At 44.5% G+C, this 11,399-nt stretch overlaps 1 protein-coding gene across 1 annotated transcript; it reads right to left on the bottom strand.

Annotated features, from left to right (window-relative positions):
• Positions 1-1,669: 1,669 nt before the first annotated feature.
• On the bottom strand, positions 1,670-11,346 carry lrp13 (low-density lipoprotein receptor related-protein 13). Its single transcript, XM_070834569.1, has 21 exons — positions 11,283-11,346; positions 11,027-11,182; positions 10,217-10,432; positions 9,908-10,120; positions 9,315-9,530; positions 8,992-9,221; positions 8,180-8,309; positions 7,821-8,011; positions 7,453-7,639; positions 6,716-6,928; positions 6,434-6,617; positions 6,140-6,341; positions 5,051-5,215; positions 4,558-4,758; positions 3,776-4,325; positions 3,536-3,655; positions 3,190-3,294; positions 2,850-3,083; positions 2,396-2,771; positions 1,829-1,937; positions 1,670-1,743 (listed from the first exon to the last, which is right to left on the bottom strand). Exons 1-21 carry the CDS (start codon positions 11,338-11,340, stop codon positions 1,720-1,722), a joined length of 4,080 nt encoding a protein of 1,359 aa, XP_070690670.1. The 5' UTR covers positions 11,341-11,346; the 3' UTR covers positions 1,670-1,719.
• Positions 11,347-11,399: the final 53 nt, after the last annotated feature.

Genomic DNA, 11,399 nt, shown 5'->3' with positions numbered 1-11,399 from the left:
AGTGCAGTCCTCAGAATTGCCATCGTTGCCCTGCCTGTGCTTGCTGTAAGAAATAAACCATAAGCACTATATTGGTAAATTGGTACTTTTATCTCCACTACATTTACCTGACAGCTACAGTTGGGGCCTAATAGTGAAAAACATCTGCCAGTGTGGTAGCAATATTTTAACCTGTTTTCAAAGCAAATAAATTTTCTAATCAACTTTTTCCATCATTCTACTGCTGCAATCTTACCTTTGTGTTGCTGGGTGAACAAATGAATTTACAACACTACTGCAGCCTTTTACATGCAGAATTTAATTTTGACATTGTTGTAATACTACAAGTAGGGATCTGAATTCCACCACTCAGGTTAATTGGAATGTTTCATTCCAAAATAAAGAATCTATTAAAGAAATGAAGACGTCACTTACAATGTAACGTAGTTTTGGCATGAAAATAAGCTTCAAAAAAGTATCAAGCATGAAATATTAGTCCAAGGATTATGATAGGATAACATTCCAGCTTTAAGGCCTACCTTGATGTAAGTGTCCTCTTGTTCCTGTACACCATAGGGATACAGACTAAATGTGAAAACGTTGACAAAAGCACTGCTCATTTCTTCTTAGTCTTGCACTGGATGTCTTTTTATACGGCTGTTGATGTGTGGGTACAATAAACCAGCAAATCATCATCTGGTTCATGTCCTTAGAACTATTCACATCAGCCCTGACTCACCAACAATTCAAACCAACACCCCAGACAGATAATTTAGAGAGTGCTAAAAATTCTTCAAGGAAAAGAGCATAAGTACACCAGAAGGGCCCATTAAGGAACGTAAACATGTTTAGTGGTCTGGGTGTAAAACAATAAGAAAAATATGGTTTAGACTTTAAATAGGTCATCATAATTTCTTGCATACTTATTACACGGACTGCAAAAGCCACATAATTTGGGGGGGGGGGGGATCTTTGTCTGCAGTCTCTACCAACCCCTCCAGCAAACAAATGACAAATACTGACAGCCACTAAAACATATGCTCCTGAATTCACACCAGATAGATGTGTCCATTTTTTCCTCATAAGTCAGACAAATTTATAAGGCAGGCAAGCATCTGAAAAGGATTCTCATTCACTGCATAAGCTCTTCACCACCAATGCAAGTGGCCATCAAAATGATCCACCAGCATATTAGTCTAGTCTATAACAAGTCCTATTATGTGGGATACACTTCACGTTTAAATGGGAGATGTTCATAGTTGTCAAATGTAGCAGCATGGGTAGCATTCCCCTCGGAAATCTAGTAGAGATGTAAAGTTGAATTGTATACTCATGCTTGTAGTGTAACTCATTAAAATCTTAAATTGGACGACAGAGGGGACATGAATGTTTGATAGCATGGCCAACAGTTATTTAAAAAGCAATCCTTACCTTCCTTTGTTTTACATTTAAATTGACCCAAAGTGACCCATCTTTCAAAAGTAAGGATTGGCAGCCCTTCTGTATCACTGTAAACCATTTTGTACAAGACATTTGAGGACATCAAGTTCGGCTGGGGGAAACTGGGGTGTTCATTTCCAACTGTTATTTCGTTTTGAGGCCATGATATGAATAATTATAGTCCACGCCATAAAGTCTACATTGGTGGTCTGACCGTAAACAATGCTCAGATAACCTCACAGGAAATGGTGGAAAATGCAAACTGTTTATTTAAAACCATCGCTTGCCCATAAATCAGCCTCAGTCCACAGAAGATACCGCTTCCTGCGAAGAAAAATGTCATACCATCATTCCACAGGCACAGAAACATAACAGGAAATCTGCCAGCATTAGTTTTTGGGAGGTCCACCTCTGGTTTGTCCGAGCCATCTGGGGCAGTTTGTGTTGGAGGGGCGGGCGCAGCGTTGTTCTCCAGGTCAGTCATGCTTGTTTCTTTTACTGCTGCTGGACTCTCCCTCCTACAGGAAGAAAATGCATAAGTGCAGTGCTACCACTATACTGTTACAGTGCATGGTAAACTTTTTACCCCGTCTGTGGAGACACATTATTCACAGCAATCTCCCCAAGTTTAGTGGCTTGCAGTTTGATAGTGTAGCCCAGGAAAACAGACTTTATGCCATCTATGCAAACTTTGCTTCATTTTTAGCAGTGTAGCTCTGGGGACGACAACAGTGTCCACCATTGGTCATACTGAACTCTCAAGTACTGGTTGAATGGCCATGAAAGTTTGTAGAGATTCATTGCTCCCAAAGGATGGAACTTACCTCCTAACTTTTACTATGGGTTTAAAAACAATACCTCCACAACTGCTGAACGCTTTGCTTTTGCTAAAGTCCCTCCCTCATCCTTAACTGTACCATGTGTTCTAGTATCTAGTAGACTCAAGTGCAGCCTCTTAATTAGTAAACGGACAAACCTTGCGTTGGAACTCTTCCTCTTAATCACCGCTGCCATCACAGCTATGACCACCACTCCTGCACACAGCCCTGCAGCCCCATAAACAATGGGACCCTGCATGGTCTTCAGGAGATTATCCTGACAAGAATCGCCGCTGTAGCCCATTGAACACGCACATGCAGTCTCTGCATTGGTCTCCACACAGCGTCCATTGCCACTGCAGCGTCTTTGGCTGCACTGCTGGGCATCCAGGTTGCCGAGCTGACCACTTGCATTCAGGGTGGTGCTCAGGCCAGTGACTTCAGAGAGGGGAGAGAGGGGAGGAGGAGGGGAGGAGCTGCGTGGCTGGATGGGAGCAGAGACCTTAGCTCCTGAAAACTGCTTCAGACCAACACCTAAGAAAACATGACAATTTCAGCCAAACAACATTTTCTAGTTAATACTGCTTTTGAAAAAGGAGGCAAGAGGCTCACAGTTCTCATCCGAGTGGTCGTGGCAGTCAACATGTCCGTTACAGAACTTCTCAACAGGCTGGCATGAGAGCTGATCCAGACAGGGCCTGCTACCACTTGAGCAGTTCTGCGCCAGGCTGCAGTGGGTGGTATGCACAGGAATGTGGTCATGGGCACACTTGCATGTCCGACCTCGTGGGGTGGCGAGACATAAGTGCTGGCAGTTGCCATTGTTTTCTGTGCACTGGTTTGAACCTTAAGGAAAAAGAAATAAAATGCACATTAATAAAACCAGTAATAATGTTTTTAGACTGTCAACTGGAGCTCATCATTCAGGGTGGCACATGTGCCTCTTACATACCAGCCTGACTGGACTTGCTGAACGCCTTTAAGCTGACCACTTCTGTGCCAACCTCAAACCACAGCTTGGTCTGCTGCTCATCTCTGTACCAGAGCCTGGTTTTGTCTGAAGAAAAGGGCAGACACAAACAAACAGTCTTAAGATCCTTAAGCCTTCTTGGGCTTTTGGTTTGTACGATGCCTGCATGATACATTGTCTCAAAACCCATCTAAACTACCAGGTTATTGAAAACTAAAATGCAGAACAGAAACTAAGGTAAGTTATGTTGACATCACCTCCAGGTAAGTTGGCACACAATGTGGCATTCGGTGTCATTTAATTTAGGACATACTATGTGAACCATTACCACTGACAGTCATCCAGAGCAGTGCATCATCACTCAGAGCCACAGCAGCCAGGCCATCACCAGTCTTCAACTCTCTGTATCCAGAGCCATCGAGCTGGACAAAGCCAATAGTCCCCAAACCTAGGAGAGAATCCATGTTATGGCTTTTCTGAATAAATTATGGTTCTCTTCCACAGCATTTGACCTTCAATGCCTGAAGACAAAATCTTAAATCTTCCCGTAACTTCCAAACAAAATTACTTTTGTCAGCCCAGTAAATGGTGTCGCCATTGTTGGAGAAGGTCAGAGATGTGGGCTGGACAGCATCCTTCCACACCACCCTCCGCTCAGCACCGTCCATGTTGGCACACTCTACAGTAGCTGTGGTCCCTGTGCCCTGCAGGCCCAGGTTGGTGAAACAAAGTCTTCCACTGGGAGGATGGACGGTGATGGACTCCACTCTACCAATACCTTCCTTTATGAGAACAGCAGTGTGTGCGGCTGTGATGGAGGTGACCTGCAGGCGGGGCTGTTTGCTACTGCTCCAGTAGATGTTAAGAGTTACCCAGTCTACAGCCATGGCAGTGATGGTGTCGCCCAGGAGTTTCAGGACCTGGCCCTGAGAGTACAAGTCAGAGTCTTTCAGCTTGAAGGAGCTGAGTGATGTTGTGCCGTCATCTGTCAAGAACAGGGTGTGGTCACGTAGGCTGTAGTCCATGATGGCTGCCTCATTGACGCTGGGCACCTGCACGGCGAGGTGTTCTGGCCAGCCCTTCAGCTCTGCTGCCGTGTGTCGGGACTGCAAATAGATCTGCAGAGATCATTGGGACTAAATACACATTTCTACACCAGTGTCTGATAGTTACTCCGATAATACTGCCAAAAGTATTAGACAGCAGTAGTTAAGTTAGAGTAGCGCAATCTTCTTGTCCAACTCAGCAAAAGATTAAATGATAGTTTGAGAAATGTCTTAATTTTATTCATTTAAGTATATTGTGTTCAAGCAAGTCAGATTGCAACTTTGCATTAAAGTAAGATCTAACCTGTGTGACGGTGGAGGGAGACAGCATCAGCAGGAACGCTGAATTGACCAGGCTGGAGCAGGTCAGGCCATCCTCAGCCAGTAAGAGACCAGAGGGACATTTGCACACAGCCTTGGGTCCCAGGGCCAGCACACACATGTGGGAACAGGTCATCTTCTCACAAGGGCTCTTGATGCCCATCTGGAACAATTGATGGATGATCTGCAAACCAAATGGGAAACAGTTATTTATAACGAAGCATGCTGAAATAAAAATACACATGTACCAAGAGCTAGATTTAACATTTCAAAACACTAGCTTTGTAATTTTCTCATCAGCAACCACAGGATCTTCATTTCCCAAAATAGGTTCATATCTTCACAAGTGGAAAGCTTGAAACAAGCGGCTGAGTACCTCACACACGTGAAGTGGTCCAAATCACTGTCTATTATACAAGCTCAGCCCCGTTTCCACATGTGCCTTTATGCCATTCCTCATTCTGAACATTACTCACCTTCACACCAAAAGGTTGTCTGGGTCTCTTCAGGAGAACTTTATGGTTTTTACCAGAGATTTTGTGAGCAGCCAGCACCATTCGCTTCTTGGCATCAGACCAGTAGAGCATGTCATTGAACACTGCCAGGGAGAACGGGTTGGTGGTTTCCTTCATCTGTAGAATCTGAAAGTGACATTTAGACATAACATTTATTAATTAGACAATGTGCCTTATGGCACTTGTTAGATGAAGTGTCAAGATACTGAATGTCAAGCCCATCTATGCTCAGGTCTTTATGGAAAAATTCTGACAAGAGCCACTTGTGGGGTTATTGTAAAAAAAAAAAAAAAAGGGCAGGATGACCTTCTGCATGGGCCTGCTCAGCAAACTAACAGTTTCTCTTAAATGAGTAAGAGAGTTGGGAAACATGTCAATAACTTTGTTCAGCGTTACAGATTTACTTTACCTATAAAGTGGTGTAATTAGACCATTAGGCCAGAGCCTACACTCTAAATATTTGTCCAGCTTTAATTCAGAGCTAAGACACAGGGGCCAGCAACTCCAGATGGAAAACCACATTTGATTAAAAAAAAAAAAATAAATGAAAAAGGTCAAAGATACATATTAGTGAGCTCAGTCTGATCCAGTAATGCATTTGGTGATGGGCACCTGAAGGTGTCAAGGTTAAAATTCAGCACATTCAATTTTAGACATCTAGTTGGCACAACATCTGTCTGACTATTTCAAGTACTTAAACACTGCACGGTCACACATTGTCACTGAAGTGCTGTAAAAAGACTATGCAGCCCATTTAGGAAAAAAGTCAATTTCATGTGCCGAACAACAAATATCCAACATACTGGAAACTGTCAGACGTGTCATTCAATTTCCTCACTGACAGGGGAGGAGACGAGAGAAACTCTGGGTTTGGTTTTAAAAAAAAGGCACAGGTGAGGCTCAGAGCCAGTTACAACAGGAAAAATAACCCAGACTTTAAATTACCCATCTTTTTGGAACTGAAAACCCAGAGTTTCTCCATGATCTCAGAAAAACAAGGCTCTAGTTGGTTTAGTGTTTAAATGTAACCCCTTCCTAAAAACGATTTACCCGAATGTCATGTCCATCCAGCGTTGCAGAGCCAATCGCCCTCAGCCTTTCGTCTGTCCAGTAGACTCTGTCAGAGATGGTGTCCACAGCCACACCGCCTGGCCAGCCCAGACTGGAGTTCACCACTGCCATCCTCTCTGACCCGTCCATGCCAGCACGCTCTATCTTCACCACATTACCAATCTCTGTCCAGAACATCAGCCTGGTGGGAAAAATTCAAGACTGAACATTGGCCTTTGAATCATTTGACAAGATTTTAATAAACATTTGAAGAGTGGAAAAACTCCTGCAAACCCTTTCTGTGGCAGCAGTGCCAGAGAACGAGGCTGATCCAGGTCTTCATCCAGGATGACACTGTGGTCCAGTGACTTCACTGTAGTTGTGGCCAGTCTGATGGCAACAATCTGACTGTTCACTCCATCAATCCAGTACAGGTTCCTCCCAAGCCAGTCCACAGCCACAGAATCAGCCCGCACACCTGAGAATAATGGCATCATGCATAACAGCGAGTTTGTCATCTACATCCAATACTGATGCCGTCATCCATCACTCTAACCACCACCACTTCCTTTGCACCTTTGATCAGAGTTCCTGTGGTCTTCTGGTCCAGCGAGGACCACATGATGCTCTCAGTGTCCAAACTGACCCAGAAGACCCTCTGCTCCCTCCAATCATAGTCCAGGGAGAGGATGGCCTTTTTAGCAGAGGTGGACAAAACATCTAGGTTGCCGCTGCGAAGGCCGAACAAGAAGAGGTCCGTTTGGACTGAGGTCAACAGGAAGGGTTCACCTGAGGGATGAGAGGGAGAATCGGATTGAAACCAAGCAAGTCATTTTAGGCACCAGTGTGTCCTTTTGAGATAGTTTACAGAACAGATGCACTTTGTGGACCATATGGCCAACATATCGGATATATAAAATATTTATCATGTTTTCATGCCGACATTTTAGGTTGTGTCTAATGTCTATACACCAACTATGACAGCTAAGTAGACCGGATTAGAGCCACTGCACCCAGCAAAGTAGTCCGGCACATAAATTGCAACTTGCCAGTCCAGTCTTGAAGTTAAGCTACCAGTTTCCTGGCTGTAGCTTTATATTTACCAAGCAGACATGAGTATTTCTCTTCCCTTCCAACTCTTGGCAAGAAGGTATGAAAGGCATTTACCAGATGGTGAACTATTCCTTTAAGTTGCGATATTTGTATCTTACTTTGTTTCTATACATCTTCCTGTACAAACCTGCTCAGTTGCCTCCAAAAGGAGGCAGTCTACTACAGAGAAAAAAACAAAAAAAAAAAACACAGGACTTTACCATTGATCTTGCAGTGGTGTTGGTCTGCATCTATGATGTAGCCAGGGTGACAGTTACACTGGTATGAGCCTTGAGTGTTGATGCATAGCTGGCTGCACACACCTGGGCTCTGGCCCTCACATTCATCAATATCAGTACAGGTCAGCCCATCCTCCATGAGCCTGAACCCTGCTGCACAGTGACAACGCTGCACAGCAAGAACCAAGCATTAGTCTGGAGCCCAACGGTTCCATTACACACAAGTTATTATACAGTCATGATGGTGCTGCATACACATTTTTACTTGATCAACCCCCCCCACACACACACACACACATTTCACTTGTAAACTTGAAGTATGCACAAGTGTGGAGATGGAGGGTCCTCACCGGTCCCTGTGGTGTGCTGTAGCAGCTCTGAGAGCAGCCACTCTTATCTGCCTCTGCACAGAGTATTTGGCAGCTGCCTCCCTCATCTGAGCCGTCTGCACAGTTGGTAATGCTGTTGCACACCAAGACAGGATCCAGGCACTCCTGGCTGCCACACTGGAACTGGTGAGTTAGGCATGTCACCACCCCACCTGGTACAATTTTGATACAGAAATCAGCCACAATTTAAAAAAAAAAAAAAGTGGAAAAGCCCTTCATTGAAATCTTGCATGTTTAAGCTTGTTTCATTTTGGCTCAGTTCTTTTCCCCACAAAAAACTTCAGACCTCTTTCAGCATTATATAATGCATGACTACTTGCATTCAGTCTCGTCACTGCCATCGTCACAGTCCTTTGTGCCGTCACACCTCCAGGCTGTAGGGATGCACTGTGTCTTGGATTTACAGATCCACTGGAACTGACCACAGGTCAATGGAGCCACGGGACAATCCTAAAGAGGAGCCGATGATTATTCCACCATTCCACATTGACTTGAAAACTGAGGGCAACAGGGAGACCAGGTGATTCAGACCAGAGTATCTGGTTTTAAAATGGTAAATGGTCTGTATAGCTCCTTTCTAGTCATTTCAACCACTCAAAGCGCTTTTTACATCACATCCTCAGTCATTCAGGAGGAATCTAAGTTGGAGACTATTCTTTCACACACTAAAGCAAGTTGGGGTTCAGTGTCTTGCCCAAGGACACGTGGACATGCCGACTCATAGCTGGGGGATTGAATCACCGACCTTCCGATTGACGGACGATTGGGACTCTACCTCTGAGCCACAGACCCCCCCCCCGCCGCCCACTACATCAAAGCCCAACTGGACTGCCAGCTCAATGACTGTTCTGTCCCCGACCTTCATGTGGCAGAGCAGTACAAGAAAAGAAACTGATTGAAAACAGATTTTGAGCTAGTGGCTGTAGTAGTGTTGATTCACTGCTGATTTTCCACACACACCGCCCCCCCCCCCACACCAAGTAAAGATGGTCCTATAAAGAGGGTCCAACCCACAGTTGTGTTGAATGTTTTAGGATAGCATTTCTTACACCTGAAAGTTTCATGCTTTATGCAAAGACAAATTGTTTAAAACAGACATTTGCCAAACAAACTTGTCATCTTTGACATCCACCTTCTCATCCGTGCCGTCTTTGCAGTCCTGATCTCCATCACAGATCCACTCCTGCACTAGACACTCTTTGCTCTGGGGGCAGCGGTGTTTGGTGGTGCAGGCAGGTGTGTCTGTGCAGCTCTCCTCATCCGAGCGGTCCAGGCAGTCTGGGTGACCATCGCAAAGCATAATGGACGACACACACTGGCCACTGGTACACTTGAAGTCAGTGGCACTGCAGCCTTCATCAACTAGAAAGCAAAGATCACAGATGTGCACCGTTCAAAACAAAGCCAGTTAATACAGAAAGTAGATATTCCTTTTTTTAAGTTCAATGAATGTACCACAGTTGGCCTCATCACTGCCGTCCCAGCAGTCCCTCTCCCCATCACAGAGGAAGCTGGTAGGAATGCAGCGGCTCTTGTCGCCACATTGGTGAGCGCAGCCCTCCACCTGCTTGGCACATCCCAGTTCATCCGAGCGGTCCTGACACTGCGCCACACCGTCACACACCTGGCTCTTCTCTATGCACTTCTTTCCGTGGGCACACTGGAACTGGTCTGCAGGGGACACATGACATCAGTGTGCTGGCAGGAACGGGCTGTAATTGGGCTTCAAATTGTGTCATGTGTTGCCAGCTGTAGTGGAACCAACAGTCTTCCACAAATCCAGAGTGCATAACCTTTCTCTACATAGCATTGATGCCAATGTGCATTGACTACAGTTATTAATGTACCAATGCTCCTCCTGTAATGTCAGCATATTGTGTGGAGTAAAACTGCTGCACCAACATCCTGTACATTTAACGTTCTAAGAAGATGGATATTAAATTCTGATGTGCTGGAAAACATTTCAAATATCCACTAGAGGGCAGTAAAGCCCCATTCTTGGCCCATGTACAAGTGCCCACACCCACACAAACCAACCCCCAAATTACCCATTTCACATGCTAATGAGCATCCTTCCTCATCTGAGCCATCTCTGCAGTCTGCTTCTCCATCACAGACATGATTGTAGAGGATGCACTCTGCATTGTCCTGGCAGGGCACAGAGCCTAGAGCACACTTGACAGGGGTTGATGGGCCAATAGAGGCAGAAGGCAGAGGGGTAGTCCTGGTCTCTTTTTCATGTCCGTCTTCCTCTTGATCCTCTGATGCAGATGTCAAACAAACAATAGGATTCAAGCATAATACATGCATGTGATCGCCTCCTGTAAGATCTCTTTACTCAAACCATTGCCACCCACCACAGTTGGCCTCGTCTGTGCCATCTAAACAGTCCCTCTCGCCGTCACAGACGAAGTTGGCAGGCAAGCAGCGACTCTCGCCGTCGCAGTGGTGAACACAGCCCTCAATTTGCTTTGTGCAGTGCCGTTCATCAGAGCGGTCCAGGCACTGGGATTTGCCATCACACACCTGGTCCTTATCTATACACTTCTTTCCATGGGCACACTGGAACTGACCTGTTTAGATACATATACTGTATATCATAATAGATTTGACAGTAGAGAACATGACTTCAAGCAATCAATCAAAATACTTTATTAATCCCCGAGGGGAAATTACGTAACTTCAAAGTATTGCAGGTCACTCTTGCTTGTGTTTAAATTACTGATCCAATTGAATGCAAAATATTAAAAGTTTGATTTTACAATACAATAAGAGGAATTAGAAAATCCATTGAAGTTTGTTTGGATCAGTATCTTAAAAACATGCTTTTCATTCATTTATTGAAATGAAGTGCTGTCTAATCTAACTAAATTCTTAAATACTACTACTACTGTCCAATGGGGCATATCATCCATCAGAAAGTAATGCAAGTACTTTGGTACTTTTTATAGTGTATATTACATTTTGTATTTATTTACCTGCAACTTACAACATTTTGTACATTTTTCTTTTGTTTATTTAGTTGTCTGCATTCATGGTGGTGGTCACTTTAACTTTCTGCGCTATTGTAACACTAGAATTTCCCCCAGATATCAAATTCTCACTCCCTTTCTCTCTAAGTGATGTTTAATTTTGCCATGCATTATTTGTGCATATAGTCCAAGTACCTTCATTGCATTCTGATGCACAGTCCTCTTCATCTGAACCATCCCTGCAGTCAGGCTCTCCGTCGCACACATGGCTGTAGAGGATGCACTCTGAGCCATCCTTGCACAATTTAGAACCGAATCCACACTTCAGAGGGCTGCTTCCAGCTGAAGCAACTGTTTGGACCAAGTGAGCAGAAAACGACAAAAGTCATAATCGAGTAGAGTGCAAAAGTCTAATATATCTGTGTGGATAGTTTTAGTACACATGTCTCACCTTGCAAGTGCCCTGACAACTGCAATAAGACTGCACAAAGAAACAGACGTCCGCCCATCGCCACAGACAAAACAAAACGTCGCAAGGACTGAAGTGTGGCATTTTATAATGGCACCA

This window comes from Pempheris klunzingeri, chromosome 7, assembly GCF_042242105.1.
Source record: "Pempheris klunzingeri isolate RE-2024b chromosome 7, fPemKlu1.hap1, whole genome shotgun sequence".
NCBI classification, from domain to species: domain Eukaryota; kingdom Metazoa; phylum Chordata; class Actinopteri; order Acropomatiformes; family Pempheridae; genus Pempheris; species Pempheris klunzingeri.
The sequence above is the reverse complement of the archived record's forward strand: the minus strand, read 5'-3'. Positions and strand labels throughout refer to the sequence as shown.

Coding starts and splice junctions, on each gene's coding strand:
- lrp13 (XM_070834569.1), bottom strand. CDS start 11,340: ATGGGCGGACGTCTGTTTCTTTGTGCAGTCTTATTGCAGTTGTCAGGG. Junction 8,012..8,179: donor TGGCAGTGACGAGACTGAAT/GCAAGTAGTCAT, acceptor AAATTGTACCAG/GTGGGGTGGTGACATGCCTA. Junction 3,295..3,535: donor GCTCTGGATGACTGTCAGTG/GTAATGGTTCAC, acceptor CCTTTTCTTCAG/ACAAAACCAGGCTCTGGTAC.